The sequence below is a fragment of the Accipiter gentilis genome, chromosome 10, assembly GCF_929443795.1.
Source record: "Accipiter gentilis chromosome 10, bAccGen1.1, whole genome shotgun sequence".
NCBI classification, from domain to species: Eukaryota; Metazoa; Chordata; class Aves; order Accipitriformes; family Accipitridae; genus Astur; species Astur gentilis.
Window position 1 is genome coordinate 3,674,481 of NC_064889.1, and position 21,259 is coordinate 3,695,739.

The 21,259-nt window shown below is 58.6% G+C and overlaps 2 protein-coding genes across 8 annotated transcripts; one reads left to right on the forward strand and one right to left on the reverse strand.

The window, feature by feature from the left end:
• Window positions 1-344: 344 nt before the first annotated feature.
• On the reverse strand, window positions 345-6,532 carry STOML1 (stomatin like 1). 3 transcript variants are annotated; one of them, XM_049812336.1, is made up of 7 exons: window positions 5,832-6,532; window positions 5,525-5,631; window positions 5,230-5,379; window positions 4,510-4,713; window positions 3,429-3,657; window positions 2,581-2,796; window positions 345-1,860 (listed from the first exon to the last, which is right to left on the reverse strand). In XM_049812336.1, the coding sequence occupies exons 1-7, from the start codon at window positions 5,977-5,979 to the stop codon at window positions 1,658-1,660; spliced, it is 1,257 nt and encodes a 418-aa protein (XP_049668293.1). In that variant the 5' UTR covers window positions 5,980-6,532; the 3' UTR covers window positions 345-1,657. The 3 variants fall into 3 exon arrangements, with proteins under 3 accessions (XP_049668293.1, XP_049668292.1, XP_049668294.1); XM_049812335.1 differs by having other exon boundaries at window positions 2,581-2,799; window positions 5,832-6,531; XM_049812337.1 differs by lacking the exons at window positions 5,525-5,631; window positions 5,832-6,532 and having other exon boundaries at window positions 2,581-2,799; window positions 4,510-4,780; window positions 5,230-5,375.
• PML (PML nuclear body scaffold) lies at window positions 6,480-21,257 on the forward strand. Of its 5 annotated transcripts, XM_049812331.1 has the most exons (11): window positions 6,542-6,655; window positions 7,933-8,032; window positions 8,729-9,296; window positions 9,717-10,294; window positions 10,730-10,782; window positions 11,235-11,315; window positions 11,405-11,621; window positions 12,308-12,360; window positions 15,055-15,211; window positions 15,307-15,894; window positions 21,174-21,257. In XM_049812331.1, exons 2-10 carry the CDS (start codon window positions 7,987-7,989, stop codon window positions 15,879-15,881), a joined length of 2,328 nt encoding a protein of 775 aa, XP_049668288.1. In that variant the 5' UTR covers window positions 6,542-6,655; window positions 7,933-7,986; the 3' UTR covers window positions 15,882-15,894; window positions 21,174-21,257. The 5 variants fall into 5 exon arrangements, with proteins under 5 accessions (XP_049668286.1, XP_049668287.1, XP_049668288.1 ...); XM_049812329.1 differs by lacking the exons at window positions 6,542-6,655; window positions 21,174-21,257 and adding an exon at window positions 6,480-6,525 and having other exon boundaries at window positions 15,307-17,340; XM_049812330.1 differs by lacking the exons at window positions 6,542-6,655; window positions 21,174-21,257 and adding an exon at window positions 6,488-6,525 and having other exon boundaries at window positions 7,929-8,032; window positions 15,307-17,340.
• The last annotated feature ends 2 nt before the right edge of the window (window positions 21,258-21,259 follow it).

A 21,259-nucleotide genomic window follows, 5' to 3' on the forward strand; every position in this document is an offset into this window, starting at 1 on the left:
GAGCTTCGCAGCCGGCTCAGCCCTTCCCGGAGGGAAAAAATCCGGAGGGGACCCCAAGACCACCCCTCCCGAAAGGTGTTTTCCCAAGGAGAGGCATCAGTTCCCTGTCCTGGTCCGTGGGGGCAGTGCCAAAGGGGGGTCGGCTTCTGCCCCCCCACCCCCTCCCCCCCTTGGAGAGCTTTTCCACATCCCTCTTTGTCCTGGGGGGCTGCATCCTGGCTTTCCTTTGCCCCTTCCTGCAGGGCATCGGTACCCCTTCCCCAGCCATCTGCACCATGGGGACCACCACAAAAGGGGGACCACCACAAAAAGGGGGACCGCCACAGAAAAGGGGGACCAGGAGGAGCACTTGGGGGTTCACCTAGCCTGGCATCCCCAAAAGGAGAGGGCATGGTGGGGCACTGCTGTCACCTCCCCTTGGGGCTTTTGATGCCTTTAGGATCTCCAAAGCTTGGCCCACGCTGGTGCCGTCCAGCCCCAGGGTTTGAAGAAGATATTTACCAGGTAGCTTGGCCGGATTGCACCCGTGAAACGTTTTAATTTTGGAAACACTGGTTCAGCAAAACAGCCTGGGGGCTGGTAAAGCTGCCTGGAGCTCCAAGACATTTTAACCCCTGGGGTGTTGGGTGCTGTTGGGGAGCTGAGCATCCCCGGAGAGGCTGTGCCACATTCCGACAACTCTTCCTCGCCGTCGCAGGACTTAATGTATTGGAGTCACACCACGCAGTCTCCTTGACCGGCAGCAGCTCCCAGGCCTTGGCCAGCACGTGGCCTCTTTACGCAGCACCCTGGGGTCCCTTGGGGAAACCGAGGCACCGAGGGGTGCCGCCCCATTTGCCTGCAGAACTCACAGCCCACTGCTGCCCAAGCATAAGGCTGCAGACCAGGTTTATTGTCCATCGAGAGTTGATAGAAAGGAAGCTTACAAAATAAATAAATATCTATATATGCCTCTATACAGTCCACACACCCCCACAGACAGACCTCACAGCACGCATGCAAAAACACTTTGAAGCACAAATTAGCGCAATCACTTATTACAAACCACTGTGTTGGGAAGGCTCGGGTACCTCCAGGCAGGTCATTCCCCAAATCGCCACCTCTGCTTCTTCCCCATAAATGCCAGTATCCCATTAGCAGTGCCACACTGGACCCCAACTCCAGCCCGCTGGTGGCATCCCAGTCTGGTCCAGCCAGCCCTCGTGCCCCGCTTCGGCTGCCCTCACTGCCCCATGACTACCGGCCTTGGCCACGGTGTCTCTATCCAAACTGCCCAGCTCTTGCCCCTTCCAATCGGAGACGCCCGGCCATGCAGCCCATTGTGGGGGCACCAGGACATCGGTCTCTACCCTGGTGGCATATTGGCCAAAGGACCTGGAAGCAAACTGGCACATGCTGGAGTGCCAACTGGTTCCCATCCCCTAACGTTGTAGGCAAAGGATGGGCAGGGGAGGTAAAGCCAAGGACAAGGACAGGCAGCGGAGCTCACCCTCAGTTTCCGTGCTCAGGTCTTCACTCAACTCCTGCAGCCTCCACGGGGAGGGCAGCAGGAGCTGCAGCGGGGCGAGGTCCCCACCGTGCAGCCCCCCTGTACGTCCCCCCGCCTTTGCACACCTACAAAGACACATGCACACAGACACGCACCCACACACGTGCTCTATCTACGTTGCTTCACCGCCTTGATGAGCTCCTCCAGCTTCAGGGCAAGGTGCAGGTCACCTTTCACCTGCAGCCTCCCGCTCACGTAGGCACTCAAGGGGCGCAGGTCACCCAAGAAGAGGTCCTGCAGGTCTTTCTCCGCCACCTCCAGAATGACGTCGGGGCTGCCCTCGGGCACGCCGTGGCCAGCCCGCCCACTGCCTGTAGGACACGATGGGTGAGATAAGGAGAAACGGTGGGCTTCAGGACCCAGCCTTGCCTGCTGGCATTCCCCCCCACCACTTCATAAGGATTGAGTTGGGCCAGATGATGGGCAAGGGCCTGGCAGGGGGGATTTTGGAGACGGGAGCCCTTACTCCTTATGGAGATAAATTTCTCTTGCGTTCCTCCAAAAACGTTCTGTTACAGTGGTCCACCTCCAAACCCTGTGCTACTTTTGCCATGGGCACCGGGAAAACTGTCAGCAACCACGGGGGGATGGATGAGGGTGCTGGGAGGACATCTTCCAGCACAGCAGTGGCCCAAGGCGCTGCCCAGGCATGTCCTCCCACCCACTACCCCCCTGGGCTGGTGGCACGCAAGAGCCAACAAACCCTGAGGTCTCTGAGCCATCCCACTTGGCCAGCCGAGAAGAGACCTGGCTGCCAATTTTCTATAAATACTCTCTTCCTGAAGGAAAATTCATGGTTTTAACCCAAAACAAATTATACTTTGGACTTCCAGGGAGCACGGACTCAAGGCTGTGGTTGCCAAACTGCAGCGTTCAGCTGAGGGACCCTGGGGTGCCTTTTGCGGAGCTACCAAATGGGCTTGGCTTGGGACCCCCTACCACCAAGCTCGGTGGGGTTCGCAGCATGCAAAGGGGACACAGGCACAAAACACCCTCCCGCTTCCGACACAACCACCCCAAAGAGTGGTGACCTGAGGAGAGGTCTATGAAGTAGGTGCTCCGGGCGCCGCTGGGCAGGGCGATGTTGACCTGGTAGGATGCTCCCACCTGGGCGACCAGGGCCTCGGAGAGGACAGGCTCCACTGCCGAGAGCAGCTCGTCCATGCTGGGCTTCCTTCGGGTGCTACCAGTAGCAGTGAGGAGGGGAGCGGTGGGAGGCTCCACCTCGTTCACCGTCTCCATGCTGTCTGCTGGGGACAATGGGACAGAAGTGGGTTGAGGGAGCACCTTTGGGTGGTGACCTTTGCTGGTTTGCACGGACCCACCAGAAAAGGTCTCCAGAGCAAAGAAACCCACTCATCCAGGAAGTTTCCGGCTAAGCAAGAAGAGGACAACTGGTTTTGCCAGTTCCGTCTGCCTGCTCCTCTGTCTGCCATGAGTTAGTCTTCCCCTGCTACCAGGGAGTGGAAAATTATCCCTGAAAGAAATAGCAGGGCACAAATTGGTGCAGGGTTTCTGAAAAAAAAAATCCACGTTGCCCTCAGAAGTAACTCTCTCGGCAAGCTCAGGCTTGGGTTTGCCTGATGGAAATGCTGAGACCTGAGTTGGTCTTGAGCCTGGATTCCTGCAGATCTGCTCCTGCCCTCCCCAGTCCCATCTCTAATGTCTTGTTAGAAACGTTGTGTTGGGCCATGTGCTGTATGAAGTTGTGTCCGAAGCAGTCTCCTCTCCTCCCCCCTACCGGCCTATTTGTGCTGTGCTCATAGGAGCTTGATATCTCCCAGACTTTGACTCCTCTGTCAAACAGCCAACAGACACGAAGGTCATCAGGCGGGAGAGACATCCCCCAGCAGAGAAGCAGTAGCCCTGGGTTGGTTACCTGCCTCCGGCGTGCCGGTCCCGCTGCCTGCCAGAGCCAGGGTGTTGTTGAAGAAATGGGCAGCCAGCTGCTGAATGGTGCCATCCAGCCCCTCCAGCCCAGGCACGGGTGGCACGGTGGCCAGAGGGCCCACCAGGTTTTCCCGGGGTGGCTGCAGCACAGCCTCCATGCTCAGCTCCACCCGGTCCACCTCCAGGCCCCAGGACTTGGTCATGTCATTTATCTCCAGCTGCAGAGCCAGGAAGAAAGGGAGAGGTGTTGGCAGCCTAGGCAGAGCTGCCATGGGTATGGCCGTGGAGACCACCCACCATAGAACCCCCAACCATGCGCATCCCACAGCTTATACTTCTGCTACCCACCAGCTTTAGATGGGGGGTGTTGGACCGGGCTCGGTCGTCCACCTCCTCCAAGCTGTCCAATCTCACGTTCAACCCTGCTCCCCCAGTCGCTCTCCCAGTTTGGAGGAGGTCAGGACAGGGAGGACTGGTCTGTCTTGTTCCCCTTTCCACAGCTCGCTCCCAGGCTGGCCCCTTTCTTTACTCCCCCCCAGGCAACATGTCCTGGTGTGTGCTCCACCAGGCAAGCTTCTCTGGCCTCCAAACCACTCCAGGCACCCCAGAGATACCAGTATATCCCCCCAGCCTCCATTTATATCATCCCTCGTAGACATTCGACCCGCAAGATTTTGGCCTGAGCCAGGTCAGCTGCAGGCACTACCTATCGGCCCTCTGCCACGTCCCTGTCCTGCTTCTCTCCCCAAAAGCCCTTTCCAGTTTGCAGGCCCCTCCAGACAGTTTCCTGGTGGAGAATGGAGGTCAAATTTAAGCCTGCCAACAACGTGTGGGCTTTTCTGCATGGCCAAAGCCCTTAGAGAGAAGCCACAAAGCTCCAGAGATCCACAGGCTGCAGGTATCTACTCCCCACTAATCACCACGTTTTCCCAGCTCCTTTCCTTGGCCAGGTCCGTGGCCAGATGGACTTTCAGCAGCTCCATCTTTCCCTTACTGTTACTTCCATACCAAGAGCCCAAGGGGCTGGGGGTGCTTGGGCGGCTCTGTGGAGGGCTGGGGGAAGTCCTCACCAGCAGCTGCTCCCCAATCCTCAGCTTCTCCACCTGGATCTCACGGAGGCTCTTCTTCACCAAGGTCTTGGTCATGGCGTTCTGCGCCGTCATCCGGGTGGCCGCGATGAGGTCCTTCACCATCATAACGGACAACACGGGGTCCCACACCCGGAATTGGACGTCAGCACCCATAGAGATGACTGCCCCATCCTTGGAGGTCAGCTGGGGCAGAGGGGAGTCAGGATCTCTCCCCCTCTCCGCCCCACGGCCCAACCCTTGTGCGTAGAGCCTGGGAGCAAAGGCGTTCACTTCTTTCCCAGCTGTCAACCAGTTCTAGATCTCTTTATTAAGAGGGTTATTAGAAACCAAACCAACCCGAATAACTAAGTTAGGGCTAGTTTGAATGGCAAGGGCAGTTTCCAGCACGGGGCTGTTGTTGAAAGACATTTGGAAAGGATAGGGATTGATGTTTTTGAGATGTCTCCAGCCAGGAACACCCATTGAGCGAGGTGTGCAAAGTCAAGAGGAGCTTTTCAGCCACAGGCAAGTAAGATGGGGACTCTGGCTTCATAGCACCAGCTACCCGCCCCCCCCCCCCCATCGCCTCGCTGTGATGATGGAGGAACTGAAAGTTGGGTCCATGCATGACACCAAGGGCCAGACCATCCCAAAAATCCACCTGCTCTGGGTATTTTAGAGAAGTCTCTCTATCCTGCCCTGAGGCCCAAGGCAGCTCACCTTGCAGGGGGGCACATTGAAGGCCCTTGTCCTCAGATCCACTCGCTGCCAGTGATCGATGAAGGGCAGCAGCAGGACCACGCCGGGTCCCTGCGGCGCCCGGATGCGACCCAGGCGGAAGATGATCATTCGCTCATAGGTGGGCACGATCTGGAACGGGAAAGTTGAGACCAGGGCAGAAGCAAAACCCTGGGTCCTGTGGTGCCAGGAGCAATGGGACCAGGGGCAGCCAGAAACGGTCCCCCCCACAGAGGAGGAGTTGCCACCCCACTCCTCATCTGCTTTCCTCCCTTACCTTCAAGGCAAACCATCCTGAGATGGGGAAGGTGACAACCATCAGCAAGAAGACCAAGGAGGTGATAATACCGTGGCAGATCCAGGACAACCAACCCTGTGAGGAGTCTGCAAGGGGGTGAAAGGGGAATGTACCTGCTCCAAACCCCCCCGTCCTGCCCATGAACCCCCATTCAAGCCTCTTCCCCCACGCACCCTGCACCCCAGGGAAGCTGGCAGCGTGGGGGGCACCCACCCAGCGTGACACCCTCCAGCAAAAGCGGCAACGGGGAGGAAGGCAGCCGCTGCCCTTTAAGTTTAGGACTCACCTGCAGTATTCCCAGCTGGCCCCAGAGGGTCTTGCTTGGATCCAAAGGAGAAGCCGCCTTTCTGGGCACCGTAGAGCCCAATACTGGACTGCTGGAAGCGGTCAAAGTCTCCCAAGGGAAGAGCCTGGTATCCTGACCGGCTGAACATGGTGCTGGTGCCTTGCACGGGGCCCCCGCTCCCAGCACTCAGAGCCTGCTACGGCCAGCTCCCTGCTGCCCTCGCAGCCACCTCTGTGGCTAGCATGGCTTCTGCCTCTTCCCAACCCGATCCTGTGTCCCTGCCCGCCCCGACGTGCAACCGGAGAGATGCCGGAGAAGAGCTGACAAGCCCTGCTGTTATCACGGAGGATGCTCGCTAGAAGAAATCAAATCCTTCAGGGGGGTTTCCTTGCTGGGGTCTCACCCAGGCTGGGGGGGCTGGGGGCTTCACATCCTCCCGGCGACCCTCTGGGCAGGAGCTAGGCCAGGAGACGAAAGCTACGGCTCCGCGGCCGCCTTCGGCTTTGCCATCCCCTTGGAGCTGGGAGATAACCCTGGGGTGTCCCCGGCCACCAGCCCCGTGGCAGCGGGGACCGGAGGAGGCCGTGGCGAGGATGCTGCGGCGGGGAAGGAGGGAGCCGCTGGAGCTTCCTGGTTCACCCGTCATGTGGCTGCTGACGGCACAGGGACGAAACGATTCATGGCTCACGGCTCGGTGAGTTTTTCCGGAGAGGCCCTTACCCGGGAATTGCTTTGGCCGGCCATGGGAAGGACAAGGTCCTCCGTCTCACATTCACCTTGGGTGGCTCCGGAGGGTACCCCAGTCCCAGAGGGAAGCGGGAGAGGTATTTTTCCCAGCGATTCCCGCTCCGGCGTGGCCTTGCAGCGTGCCAACTCCCCCCCCCCCTCCCTCCATCTCGCTGGTCTGCAAAGGGTAGCGGAGGCCAAAGAGCAGCGCTGCTGAGGATTGGGGGGGGGGGGGGGGGGGCGGGGTGACAATAGGCCAGGTTTAAAGCCCCCCTTGGCTGAAGCGGGGGCCTGAGACGCTGCTCCAGACACAGCAGCAGCCCCGGCAGCTGAGCCGGCACCCCAACACAGCTCAGGGATCCTGCCTAGCAGCTAAAACAGAGCTTTGCCATCTGTCCTGGTTTTGGCTGGGGTAGAGTTAATTTTCTTCCCGGTAGCTGGTATAACATTGTGATTTGGATTCAGTAGGAGAAGAATGTCGATGACACCCTGATGTTTTCGGTTGTTGCTAAGCAGTGTTTAGAGTAAGTCAAGGATTTTTCAGCTTCTCATGGCCAGCCAGCAAGAAGGCTGGAGGGGCAGAAGGAGTTGGGAGGGGACACAGCCAGGGCAGCTGACCCAAAGCGGCCAAAGGAATATTTCATACTGTGGGATGTCATGCCCAGTATGTAAACTGGGGGGAGTTGGTCGGGAGGGGGAGATTGCTCGGGTACAGGCTGAGCATTGGTCAGCAGGTGGTGAGCAATTGCATTGTGTATCACTTGTCTATCTTGGGTTATATTTCACTCTATTTTTTATTGTCCTTTTCCTTACAATGATGATTATTATTGTCGTTACGATTATTATTATATTTCTTATTTCAGTTATTAAACTGTTCTTAGGCCACGAGTTTGACTTATTTTCGATTCTCCTCCCCATCCCCCTGGGCAGGAGTAAATGAGCAGCTGCATGATGCTCAGTTGCCGGCTGAGGTTAAGCCACGACACCGACCCCAGCACCCCCTCCTCATACCAACATCCCCCCAGTGCCTGCATCCCCACCCCAGTATCAGCATCACCCTGCTACCAATATCCCCTCTGTACCAGCATCCCCCCCTGTGCCTGCATCGCCCCCAGTACCAAAATCTCCACTCCGGTACAAGCATCCCCACCCTGCTATCAACATCCCCTGGGTGCCTGCATCCCCATCTCGGTACCAGCATCCCCCCCCCCCCTCAACTTTCCACCGACACCCCAAGGCGAAGGGAAGGCAGGAGCAGGCAGGGCGGGGGGCTCTGCCCGCCCGGGAGCGTGGAACCTCTCCCACCCGGGGAACCCCTCTGCCTTCCCCGCCTTCTTCCCTCCAGCTCCTCCTCTTCTTCCCCCCCCCCAGGCAGGCTGGGAAAACGAAACGAAAGTCCCAGTGAACGCTGCTGGCCGCCGTTTTCCACATGCCCGACAGCCCCGTTGCCCCCCGGCCGGCCGGCCCCCCAGCAGGTAATGGGGGGGGGTCCCCCGCTTTTTTGGAAGGGGAGACGGAACGGGGTGGGGGAGGTGGTAAGGGGGACCCTGCTTTATTGGGGGGGTGTGGGGGTGTGGGGGGGTGCTTCTGTCTGCGCTGCCGGGCTGGGGGAGGCCTGGGGGGGGGGGGGGGGGGGGGGCGAGGGATGGGGACAACTTTGGGGACAGGGCTGGTGCCAGCTGTCCGGGAGGTTTTGTTGGAATTGGGGGGGGGGGGGGGGGGACACGACACAAACGGCCGCCGGGGCCCTACCCCTTCCCTCCCCGCTCGAAGGGCAGGAAGAGGCGGTGGCCACAAAGCGAAAGAAAAATGGCTTTGTAGCCTTCGCGTCCCTTCCTCCTTCCCAGCTTTGTAAACCCCAAATTCCCCGAAGGCCGTGAGGTTGGGAAGGGGGGAGGAGAGCCTCCAAGGGTCCCACACGGAGGGCAGGAGGGAGCACAACCCTTTGAAGCCAGCAGAGAATCTCGCTGGAAGAGCACCCTTTGCCTTGCCTGGGTGCTGGAGAGGAGCCGCTCTACCCGCCTTGCGGCTCCCTGATCCCTTCCCTGCAGCGGGGTGGGTAAGGTGGGCTGCCCACGGGTGACCTGCATGACCCCACGGGTGGGACTGAGCCTCCCGTCCCCTTCCATCTTACGCGCTCCAACGGGGTCTTTCCCCCACATCCCACCTAGATGGAGACGGTGCCACCGCCCCCAAGGAGACGGGACCCCAGCCGGGTACGCCCTCGTGCTCCCCTCCGTCCCACCCTCGCGCGATGGAAGATGACTTCCAGTTCGTCCTTTGCGAGGGCTGCCGGCAGGAATCGCCCAACCTCAAGCTCCTCACCTGCCTCCACACCTTGTGCCTCGATTGCCTGAGCGAGAACAAGCCCATCAGGCAGTGCCCCGTGTGCCGGACGGCCATCCCGCAGGCCAGCGGCATCCCCGACATGGACAACCTGCTCTTCACCAACCTGCAGGCCAAGCTCAGCATCTACAAGAAGATCAGAGACAGCGATGGCCCAAATTGCAGCCGGTGCCGGAGGGAATCGGCGACGGTGTGGTGCTCCGAGTGCGAGGAGTTCCTCTGCGCCAAGTGCTTTGAGGACCACCAGTGGTTCTTCAAGAAGAGGAGCCACGAAGCTAGGAAGGTGGAGGAGCTTCGTGCCGAGTCAGCCCATCAGTTTCTGGAAGACACCAGAAAGTCCTGCAACCTCTTCTGCTCCCGTCCCGGTCACGCCGACCAGGGCCACATCTCCAGGTGAGATGTCCCCGGATCCCATCCTGCACCAAGGGCTTTGGGGCTGCTGCTCTGGCACCAGCTCTGCCGAGAGAGCAGAGCCGAGGGGATTTTGTCACCTGCCTTTGGAGAGGGACCACTGCAACCCCAGCGAGACCCCGGGCAGGAGCAGGGCGCGATATGGGCCTGGCAGGTCCCGGGGAGAAGGGAGGGGAGCAAAGGTGGGTTGAACGCCCAGCTTCGCGCCCACATCTGCAGCCGGTGATGCGAGGCAAAGCCCTTTCCCGCCCCGTGCCTCAGTTTCCCCTCTCATTAAGCTCCTCAGCTGTCCCTCTGGGAGGGGGAATCATACCCAGCACAGTAGAAATGCTTTTTCTCCCCGCCGCTCACGTACCAGCTTTGAATGATGCTCCTGGGTTGTGTTTTTTTTCTTTTTTCCAGCATCTACTGCAAGAGGTGCGAGAAGGCGCTGTGCTGCTCGTGCGCGCTGCTGGACAGCCAGCACGCCCCGTTCTGCGACATCCGCAGCGAGACCCAGTGCAGGCAGGAGGAGCTGGGCACCATGAACCAGGAGCTGAAGCAGAAGAGAAGCGGCTTCGAGGCCACCTACGCGGCGCTGCAGGATGAGGCCGCCCGGCTGGAGGAGGCGCAGCGGGAGATGCGGGAGCTGATCGGGCAGCGCGTGGAGCAGCTGGTGCGGCTGATCCGGCAGGAGGAAGAGGAGCTGCTGGGGCTGGTGGAAGCGTGGCAGGAGCAGGGCCGGCGGGAGCTGGCGAGGGAGCTGCAGCACGTGGAAGGGGTGCTGCGGCGGATGGAGGCGGGCGAGCGGCTGGTGGAGAAGATGAGGCTCTACGCCACGGAGCAGGAGGTGATGGACATGCAGCCCTTCATCAAGGACTCGCTGGACGAGCTGCAGCGGCTGCAGCCGCCGGCAGCCGGGGACCGAGCGCAGTCTGGGGACTTGGCCAAGTGCAGAGCCAGGCTGCAGGCGCTGGTGGACCGTGTCACGGGGCATCCAGGTGAGGACTCGCTGTAGGGATGGATCCAGCCACCCCACAGGCAGCGGGGACACGGGCCAGCTCAGAAAGCTGTCACCCAGCACTGGGTCCTGCAGGGTTCAGAGCCACCTCCCTGCAGCAAAAGGAGCCCAGATTCACTCAGGTAGAGTGCTTATTTCCACTGGGGCCAAGATTCGCTCCTTTCGTTATATGGCCAGAGCCCCTTTTTGGTCTCCTACCAATCTGACAGGCTCTGGTTGTGCTGATTTCTGGGTCCCCAGGGGCTCCTAAACCCCTCATGCCATCCAAAGGCCTGGGAAAGGGAAAGGAGACCAGAGCTGCCCCTTCCTTTCTGCAGCTGCCGGGTAGGTTTTTCCCAGCTCGGCTGCTGCCAGGGCCGGGTGGGAGCTCCAGAGGCTCCGACTCGGGATCACATCCCTGTTCTCTCCATTGCAGGTACTAATTCCGAAGCTGACCCCATGGTCGATGTGGCCCTGGAGAAAAACCTGGTGAGATGTCCATGTTTCATCCCGGTGTGCTACCATGCGTCCCCCTTCCTCTGACCTTTGCAAGCCTTTCGCAAGGGTCTACCTTCCCCTCCCCAGCCCATCACTCCCATTTCTTCCTCAACAACAAACCCTCAGGGGTGTTTCTCCCTGGACAGAGAAGAACCTGCTTGGTAGCCGTCTACACACAGGCATGCTCCTACCCATCCCACTATTCCGCTCCTGCTGCTTCATCCCTCATTTTCAGCAGGGAAAACCGTAGCCTCCCCCAGCTGTAGCACTACCAAACACCCGCAGCTCAGGCACAAGCCTTGAGCCAAGCCGGAGGCCCGGGCTGTGCCTCAGTTTCCCCCCTGCTGAGGATGTTTCTGCCCCCCCTCAAGGCCAGCCCAGCCCTGCAGAGGGGTTGGTGGTCTTGAGGTTCACCCTAACGCTGCTCTGTGCTCTCTCCACAGCAAGGGGAGCCGGTCCAGCCCAAGAGCCAGACCATCTTGCCCACCTTCACCATCAACCTTGAGGAGATGCAGATGAGCCCAGTAAGAACCTCCCCGGACAGGCAGGAGCCTTTGGGGACCAGAAGATGCCACCCTGGCACCTTACATCCCCTGTGCTCTCCTCTCTCCAGGCTCTCTCCATCAGCACGTGGCCCAAGCGGAGGTCACACTGCGTGGAAACGGGCAGCCAGATCTCACCCAAGGTACTGAAGCTGGAGTATGACAACATGCCGGTCCCCATCAATCCCAGTTCAAACCAGTGGGATGGCAGAATGGGACCCAGAGCCTCCACGCCAAGCCAGAACTGCAGCAGCATCCCTGCCACCAGCAGCCACATTGATGATGCAGGTGGGGACTGGGGACATGGCCCTCCTCGTTACCCCATCACCTTTTCCCTCCCCTTATGGGGGTCTCCCATCTTTCCTGGGCTCTGTGCACCCCCATGCACTCAGACCCTTGCCCAGCCTCCCCTGGGTCAGAGTAGCAGAGGGTGGTAGCTGGTTCACAGGGGGTAAATAGGAGAGCAATGCTCAGGGGTGGACACGGATGCTCCATCCAGCTCCATGTCCTGCCTCCAAGGTAGCCAAAAACCAGGCCTAGGGAAGAGCGTAGCAGCAGGGTAAGTGTGCAGAGACTCCTCTGCCTTCTGCTCCAGGAGCTCTGGATTTTCCTGGAGTAAAAAAAAAAACACAAACAAAACTACAAAATTTAGCAAAACACATTTTCTTCCCCAAGCTCACCCAGCCCTTCTGCAGCATCTCGCAGCGAGGGGGCCAGGGCTCAGCCCTATAAACAGGTGGGAAGATGAAATGCATCTTCTGGAGAGGCTGGTACATGGGGTGAACCAGCAGTGGAGAGGTTGCCCCCACCTTGGGGTGGATCCGAGAGCACCCGAGAGTGGTTCATGGTCTTGGCAGAAGCGTTTGTCCTTTGCTGCAAAAATCAGGAGAGAAGATCAGTCCTCCCAAGGGAAAACTGTTGTGATCCAAAAATCACAGTCCTGAAGCTTGAGCATTGTCCTGTTCCTTCCGCAGAAGACACCAGCATCATCATCTCCAGCTCAGAGGACAGCTCAGAAGACACGGTGGTGAGTGTAACGGCAGACTTCACTTCTTGCTGAGCCACGCTGCAGGCAGAAGAGGCGGCTGTACCCCATCGTCTCTGGGGTGCCTTTCCCTTTCCTCCAGCCTCGCTCAGACTTGAGCCTTCTCCCTTCCCACCATCAGCCAGAAACTTGCTTGCGTCTTTCTCTTCCCCGGTTGCTCCCAGGTGGCAGGGTATCTGGGCTATCCCAAATCTAGTCCTCATGGGCTAAGACCTTTGCTGATATCTCCTGGTATTCTAGAGCAGCCAGGGTCCCCTCCTGCAGGCAGCAAACCCCACCTAAATGAAGCAAATCAGCTCTGAGGTGGGATCCCATACCACCTGTCCTCCAAGACAACCCTTTTGAGCTGGTCCTTATGGCCTCTTCCTTTCCACCTCACTGGAGAGGTTGTTCTCAGCTTAAAAAAAACCCAACAATTTTCATATAAAAATCAAGTTTGCGAGTTGAATGTCGCATCCCTGCTCGCAAAGTTCATCAGTCCTGTGTCTACACAGGCTGAAAAGCTCCTGGAAGCCACCAGGGCAGGTAGGGACCATCTGAGCTTCCCCAAAGTGACATTTCCAAGCTCCCCACGGTGACATTTCACAGCACCGATGTTGGTGAGCTGCAACCAAACGGCCCTGGCCGAGGTGGTTAGATGAACCAAGAGCATGGGATCCCTGCTGAGATGCCCCATCACCACCATGAGCAGGGGATCCCTTTGGAAATGGAGGTGAGCACAGCTGATTTGGGATGGGAAGGGGGGGTGTCCAACACTGGTTTAATGAGGGGTTAACAGCCCCCTTTTTTTTTTCTTGTATAAACTAATGCAGAAGCTCTTCTTACTCTTCAATAAAGCTGTTCCCAGATTAAATCCCAGCCCGCTGCTGGCTTCTTTTATTTTTTGCTTTGCTGTTTTTCCTTGCTCTCCTGCTTCATCTCTAAAAGAGGGGGGGAAAAAAGAGTTGTGGGGCTAAAACCCTGTCCCCACTCCCTGCTAATGCCAAAAAATCCCAAAGCTGCTGCTTTTGGGGGTGTTAGCCACTTGCTGTGAGAAATCCCCGTGTGACTCGGGTGTCCTTTGGTACGATGTGGATTTAAGGGTGTAGCAAAGGCACAGGCTGAAAAAAGAGAGGTCCCGGGGTATAAACATCTTGGCATTGGTCTGGTGCTGGGCACTAGACAAGTGCAACCTTGAAAGCTGGGAAAAATTGGGTTTAAAGCCTGGAAGAGTGGTGGTGGGAATAGCAGCTAAGTGAGAAAAAAAAAAAAGGCTGAGCAATGGGATGGGGCAGCAGGAAACATCCCAGGGAAGCTACAGCTTTCAGGGCGTGGAGGGCAAGGGCTGAGGACCTGCCTAGAGGCTCAGACATCTAAAAGGAGATCTTAGGGCTGGGAAGGAACCTTTGTGGGGTGACCTGGGGACTGTCACGCTCTGCATGACAGCTGAAGCCGCAAGAGCATCGCCAGAGCCCAGCTCTGCCCGGATCCATCACCCACAGCCACTGAGGTGCTACGAGCCCGTGTCTCTGCATGGGTGATTTTCCTCCCCCCAAATCCTGCACATTTTCCCTTTCTGCTTAACCCTTCAATAAAACCTTTTTTTTTGCATAGAAATTCAATTTGCTCGTTGCTGGTTTGGGTAACAAGAGCATCTGCGATTACATTTTGTCACCGAGTTTGGTTCATCTAACTCCCTTTGGGCCAGCTGGGTCATTCCGGGCACAGCCCGGCAAGGGGGACACAGGGCACTGCCACCACCGGTACCATCCTTCTCCTGTCCCTTCCCAGACAGAGGAACCCCATACACCCTTCAAACACTTAATTTGAACCTGGCATTTAAGCAATCCCACGTCCCTTGAGCTGGGGAGCGCTTGGTTTTGCTCACATGTCTGCAGACATTGGTCCAGCCACATTTCCACCATTCCTGAGCTGCAGGTGAAGATGCAGAGAGGTGGCGCAGAGGGAGATGGATGCCCCATCGCTGCAGGGTACCCAGGCCGGCGGTGCAGGATTGTCCCTGGGGGAAAGAGGGAGGGAAACCAAGGTTGGAGCTTCTTGAATGTATCGCGGTCCTACTCTTCCCATAGGGAGATATTGGCTATGGGTGTTCATCCCTGCTGTGGCTGGGCAGGGGATGGTTGGTGTGGCTGCTTTTACACCCCGTTGGGAAGCACCGCTGTAGGATTTGGATCTGCTGAGCCTGGAGAGGCACCGAACCTCCTCCTGGCCCAATTCAGTCCCCTTCTCCTCTAGAAACCAACCAGATCTTTAAGACTAGTGGTATCTCACACGGTGAGGTTGCTCAGCCACGTTTATGTCCCTGCATGCGCTGCATCCACGAGACGCGCAGAAAAGGACAGCAAGACCCCAGACCTGCGCGCTGTGTCCTCTGGCCTGGATCCCACCTCCTGCTTAGGACGAGCTGCATTCAGGGCTCTGCTCTTGCTCACTCGGCCCAGACCCTGGTTTTGGGCTCTTAACAGAGCTCCCCACGGCCAGCCCGCTCCTGAGACACAACACACACCCAACCCACCCCTAGCAGTGCCAGGACATCGGACTCGGGGGGTTTCATGGCATTGCACACAACCGGGTCCTTGCCCGTGGCCAACTGTGGACCCAAGGGTGCTCCTCATGCCTTCCCAGCCAGGTCCAAGCAGGCAGACGGGACTTGCCCCCTTCTCCAATCTCTTGCAGGCTTCCAGCAAGCCCAAGGACAGCAAGAAGCCCTCCAGCCCCACGTGGTCCAGGAGCGGCACCTCACCCCACCTCAGCACTGGCCCCACCAGCCCCTGGGATGATGGGTTGGAGCTGAGCACCTTGGTGTTCCTCAGCTTGAAGGTTGACCAGAAAAGTGAGCATTGCCTTTCCCGGGCATAGGGGGGCTGGGGGGGGGCAGACAAGGGCACCCCAAGTACTTACTCCAGCCCTGTCCTTTCCCTTCTGCAGCCCAGCTCATCACGGAGGTGGCAGCAGTAAACACAGAGCACACCTTCAAGACGCTGATTCAGACGCCCGAGTCGGTGCTGGCGCTGCTCTCCCAGGGCGTCCCCATGGAGGTGGGGATGCAGCACCTCCTTTGGTACCTCTCCCCGCTCCCCAGGCCCATCCTCGTCGTCTATAACTTCTGGGCACTGGAGCTGCCCACTCTCTTTAAAGCCCTGGATGCCACGGGCAGGAAAGTGGACTTCTGCCGCGTTGTGGGCGGTTACGTGGATATGTTGTCCTTGATCAAAGAAAAGCTGCCCAAGGCCCCTTCTTACAAGCTGAAGAGCCTCCTGAGAAGGCACCTCCAGCAGCAGCTCAACGAGGGCAGCGCGCTGGCCACGGCCAAGGCCTTGCAGGAGCTTTGGGGAGCCCTGGAGCTCCCTGCCCGTGCCGATGCGGGGATGATGCTCACCCACTGCAACCTGCAGAGCTACACGATCCTGCGGCCCCTGGTACAGGAGAAACTGCTCACCAGGAGGGCGGCCAAGATCCTGGCCCGGCGCAGCCTCATCCTCTGGGAGCTGGAAGAGGCGTGAGCACGACCGTGGGGTGAGTCGAGTTGGCCAGGTCTCAGGTTAACCGTGCCACAGTGGCATCAAACGGGACTCGCAGACCCTCTCCGCTCCTAGCATGGGGTTTAAAAGGTTCAGGACCCTAGGTCAGCTCTAGGGGGAAGAAACCACCCAATGGAATTAATATCTTCATTAAATAAATTACACAGCGTAATTTATTGGGGCGTCTCCACCCCTACTTTTCCCAACCAGGTGGGAGGCGAGATACTCAGAGCCCTGTTCGCCCTGCCCGAGTAGCACCAGGTACCTTGACCCCCCTCTCCTCAAACCCCCGCAGCCTGACCCCCCCCCGGTGACAGTCTGGAGGTTGCCAGAGGTGTCCCCAGCCGGGGCTGCGTGTGACAAGGCAGTGAGGGACACACACCACCAGGTGTCCTCTTTGTACAACCGCACACGGCCGGGAGGGTAAGGGCTGGCTCCCCTGCTTGTGCGCACTCACCCGCATCCCTAGAGCCCACCGGTGGTCCCTCCTTGTACCCTGGGAGGTACTGCGACCATCACCGGGGCGTCTGGTCTGCTCCGTTGAGCGCAGAGGGAGAGGGCTGGGGGGATGTAGAGGTCCTCTGGGTGGCCGGAGGTGGGTGAAGATGGGCAGGAATGGGATGTGGTGAAGGTCTCCTCTCTGAGAGGGTGCGGTGGGAGCTGCCAAGGCTTGGAAAATTGGAGGGAGGCAGGGAGGAAGCATGACCCACCCAAATCTTCTGGGAACCCCCCAAGAACAAGCAGCGGCCCAGACACAGCTTGAAGTATTGGAGCTGGGTCTTGGCCAGCAAGACGGGGGTGGGCAAGGGGGCTGCCTTCCCCCGGGCAGGGAGGAACGAGGACAGATCCAGCACCGTACAGCAGTTTATAGGGAGCAATCCCAAAGGAGCGCCCACGACCGCACAGAGGCACACAGGGCTTGTCACCAAATTCAGGCAATGCCACCTCACCCTGGGGATTCTCTGGTGTCTGATACAGGGTTGTGTGCAGGGGAGCAGCCTCTACAAGGGGCACAGCCGGAGGAGAGCAGACCCCATCTGTCTGCTGTCACCGGCCTCATCAAAGTCTTGTAAAACAATAGCGAAGTCAATGGGCTGCGGCAGCCAGATTAGCTGTTTCTGTGCCCTGAGCTGCCATAAATCTCATTCATCTGGCTAGAAAAAGGTTTGCCACAGCGAGGTGAGCGGAGCAGCAGCCAACAAGCCCCAGCCCTGGAAAAAAGGGCTGCAGCTGGGGTACCCCAGCGGGGTGAGGGCTCCCCAAAAGGTCCTACCAGCTTCTACCTCCAACACGCTGCTTCTACACACTCGCAGGCTGGTACAGCCCTGCTTAGACCTCCCTTCCACCCACAGCCACCCCATGAAAATCCCCCTCCAAGCCAGAGGTATACGGAAGAATTGGAGTCTCTCTGGGTTTTTTTTAAGAGCAATAAATAACTTCACTGAATTAAGCGAATCTCCTGAAATGATATATAATATGCTGCTTGCTTGATTGGCTGTTATTAATAATGCATTGCTCAATCTAAACCATTCATAAAACGACTCCCTGCTAGCCCCGAGCAAAGTGCTTTGGGAATCGAGGGGGGGGGGGGCAAAAAGGAGCAGCATAAATCCTTTCTGTTTATGAAAATGGATTTCTTCCCCCAACAATCATGCAAAACTAATTAGAGCCAAAGGGCTGGTTCCTTTGACTTCGATTACACCCTGCGAGATTGCTCAGGTTGGCTGGCCAGGGCTGGTGGAAGCCCAAGGCAGAGGAGGATTTGCCCCAGTAAGCCCGAGAAAGGTTACCTGGATTCTATTTCCAAGAAAAACATCAGCCTGCTAACTCCCAAACAGGTTTGCATTCCATGGACCATCAAGAGCAAGGACTGGATGGTCAGGACTCTTAAATAATTGGAGAAGCAGTGAGGCAGAGCTGAGGGAAGCCTTACCTCTATGGAAGGAGAAGCCACATTGCCTCTGGCCAGCCAGGATGCTCCCAGAGTGGTCACTCATACTCACCTGATCTTAGAGGAGCTGGCTTGGGGCTAGAAGCTAGAGAAGCCAGGAGAACCCACAGTGGGGCCTTGGCCTTCTCCTTAGGTAGGCAATGCCCCTGACCAGCATGCTGAGGAGGGCTTCTCCTTCAGACACCAGGTGCAAATTAATGGTGTAAATCAGAAAACCCTTATTGACCACAGTGGTTGTCCAATGATTCCTCTAGCTGAGACGCTGCCCTCTTTTATAGCAGTGGGAGAAGTGTCCCCACAGCTGCGAAGGTCAACACCAGCTGGCCCCCAGCCCAGCTTCTACTCGTCACATGTTTAGGAGCATGTTGAAAGTTAGGTTGCCTGGGTCTGAGGCAGGCGTGGTGTGAGAAGGAGAGCTTGACAGCCCCAGAGACTTCTCTTCCACCCACCCACCCATCCATCCATCCATCCATCCACCCACCCATCCATCTATCTGCCCATCTATCTGTTCATCCATCCATCCATGCATCTATCCATGCATTTTTCCATCCATCTACCCATCCAACTATCCATCCACCCACCCATCTATCCATGCGTCTACCCACCCATTTTTTCCATCCCCATTTTTTCCATCCCCTCATTTTTTCCCATCCATTCATGCATGCATGCATGCATCCATCCATCCATTCTCCACCATACCGTCTTGGAGCTCTCATCTGAGGGGACTGAAGACTCCCCCACAGACCACGGTTGTGGTCCCCTGTGCTCAGCCCATGGGAAACCGAGGCACAAGTGGTGACATGAACCCCACAAGTCATGTCCACTGGGGAGGAGTGAACAGGGAGGTGGATGCATGGTGTAACCTATACCGTGCCGCTTCATGCTATGATGCCCTCCCAAGTGTCTAGGTTAGGGTCTGGCCTTCAGGGGCTCAAGGAGGGATGTGTTATCCATCCCGGCACACGTGTCTCATGCCCTGACCCATTTCTAGCACAACACGCTGCCTCCAATGCTCCTGAAATGCTGCCACTGTATCTAGGACACTTGGGTTTCTTTCTCTTGCATGATGAATGAAGGCATCTTGGGAAGAGCTCAGCATAGTGTGGTGGATAGCAGCCAAGCCAGAAAACAAGCGTCCTCTCCACGTTGGCCACGTCCTTGTGGCGGTTTAATCTACTTCCATGCTCCTCAAAGCAAGTTTGCAGTCCCTGTGTCTTCCATCTGAGCTCTGCAGCCCAAGTCCCAGCCATGGGTCAACAGCAGCAAGGGCTGACCCATGGTCCTGCAGCCCCACGGCAGCACGGGGAGCCTGGGATGTGCCATAACCCAATACGCAGCAGCAAGGGCTGAGCAGCGTGGGACACGCTGGGACGTGCTGAGCCCCCAGGGTGCTGCCCTGTTGACTACAGGACTCCCTGCTGTGGGGCTTGGGAGAGGCTGACAGCCTGTGGGTGTTCAGAGAGTGAGCAAAATGGGGGAAAAGAATGCCTATAAACCACAACTCCAAATGTCTGATGCCGTAATTCCCTGAGCAGCAAATTGCTAGTGCTTGTGGGAGAGTCACGGCGAGGGTGAGGGCATGCTTGGGTGACGAGCCAGGCGTGGGGATGGGAAGGGAGTGAGTCACAGCTCAGCCCTGAAGATGCTGAGAGCACGATGGTGGTTCAAACTCTGCTCGGTTCAAACTCTGCTCCAGCAGGGAGACGTGAAAGTGCTGCCCCGGATTTGAAGCAATGCCTCCCTCCTTCTTGACCCCTCTGCAGACCCCTTGTAGCTCCCCAAAGTGAGGTGGCCTTGTCCATCTGCTCGGGACAGTCCCCTGGACCGTGCCCACGGCTTTTCTGAGGGATATCAATGGGGTTGGGCCAAATCTGTGCTGGGGAGCACGGTGCCAGCCATGGTGCAGATGACCACGGTGCAACACTCGGACAGTGTTGGTTCACTTGCATGGAAACAAGGAGGGTTTGGTGGCCGCACATCGTCCAAACACCTCGCCCACCCCGTGGGTGTCAGCCACCCACCCGCCCTCAGATCACAGGGCTGAAGGGAAACTGAGGCACGTCTGAAGCCGACCCCTTTGGCCGAGGGTGTCCTGGGCACCAGGCTGGGGGGCTTTGGATGTGGCTCCTGGGAGGGCAGAGGTCCCTGGAGCCGGCATCGAGGGTCAGACCCGGCATTTTGCCGTCAAGCAGCTTTCCCTCCTCTGCCCCTCCGGCCATCACCCCCCCGCCCCGCTCCCCCTCCTTGGGAGAACGCGCCCATCCCCGTGGCCTCAGGGCAGGGGATGCAGGGCCGGGTTCCCCCAGAGGGACAAGTGACCGGACTTTTACTCTGTCTCCGAGCAAGCAAGGAGTTCGGCAAGACACACACCCCCCCCACCCCCGCCAAGACCCCCGGGGCTCCCTACCCCCGGACCCCCCCCCCCCCCCCCAGGACGTACCCAGCCCCCGCGAGGGGGGTGTAGCCGCAGGGCCGGCTCTAGGGAGCTGGCTGTCGCGACAGAGCCGAGTCCGGGACACCGGGAGGGACGTGGCTGACCCATCCGAGCCCCGGCCCCCCTCCCCCGGCAGAGCTGCCGGGCGCAGCCGCCGATGGGGAGGAGATGGAGGGATGCGGGGGGAGGGGGGGGGGGGGGCGGGGGGAAGCCGGAATCGATCCCGCTCATAAAATCAAAGATTTCTCAGGTTTCTCATGGGGGGGGGGGGGGGGGGGGGCGGAGAGGAGAGGGGCAGGGCCGGGGGAGAACAGACCCCCACGTCGAGGCGAAACCGAGGAGCGGAGAGGGGGTCTTCCCATTCCCGCACCATTCCAAGGGGATGAAACCTTCAGGAGGAAGATGAGGGAGACCGGTCCCATCCCGGGAACCCCCGGTAGCCACCCCCGCATCTTCTTCTCCCCCCCCCCCCCCCCTCTGTTCGAATGCTTAAAAGCACTTTGCATTCAATTAACGCCCCGCAGAAAGGAACCACCCGCGACGGGACGGGCACATCGTCCGCATCCACCGGGCCCTATCGGGGGCGGGGGGGGGGGCTGGATTATGGCTGCTGCCAAGCCCGAGTTGTACTCGTTGCTCTGCGGGGAGGGCGTTTATGACGGGTAATTTAAAAAAAAATAATAATTTTTTTTTTTTTTTGGGGGGGGGGTGCCGTGCCCGCCCCGGGGAGCAGCCGGCTCCGTCCCCACCGGAGACTGGCGAGCGGTAGCGGTGGGTGGGTGGGTGGGTGGTGGGATGGGAAAAGGGGTGGCGAGGAGGGAGGGGGCGGCCGTGCGGAGGGGGAGGCTGGCAGAAATGCTAATTCCTCCCTTCGCTCTCGCTTCGGCAGCCCAGTGCCCGTACGGCCCCGCTCCGGCTCGCAGCTCAGCCCGGAGAGGTGCGGGGGGGGGATCCCCCACCTCCTCACCGCGCCCC

What these genes read in the sequence shown, in the direction of transcription:
- STOML1 (XM_049812335.1), bottom strand. Translation starts at nt 5,979, where the DNA reads ATGTTCAGCCGGTCAGGATACCAGGCTCTTCCCTTGGGAGACTTTGAC. An exon ending in GCCAGCTGGGAATACTGCAG is followed by an intron (nt 5,632 to 5,831) that starts GTGAGTCCTAAA and finishes ACCCCCTTGCAG; the next exon opens with ACTCCTCACAGGGTTGGTTG. An exon ending in CAGGATGGTTTGCCTTGAAG is followed by an intron (nt 5,380 to 5,524) that starts GTAAGGGAGGAA and finishes TTCCCGTTCCAG; the next exon opens with ATCGTGCCCACCTATGAGCG.
- PML (XM_049812329.1), top strand. Translation starts at nt 7,987, where the DNA reads ATGCCCGACAGCCCCGTTGCCCCCCGGCCGGCCGGCCCCCCAGCAG. An exon ending in CCGTGTCACGGGGCATCCAG is followed by an intron (nt 10,295 to 10,729) that starts GTGAGGACTCGC and finishes TCTCCATTGCAG; the next exon opens with GTACTAATTCCGAAGCTGAC. An exon ending in ACAGCTCAGAAGACACGGTG is followed by an intron (nt 12,361 to 15,054) that starts GTGAGTGTAACG and finishes AATCTCTTGCAG; the next exon opens with GCTTCCAGCAAGCCCAAGGA.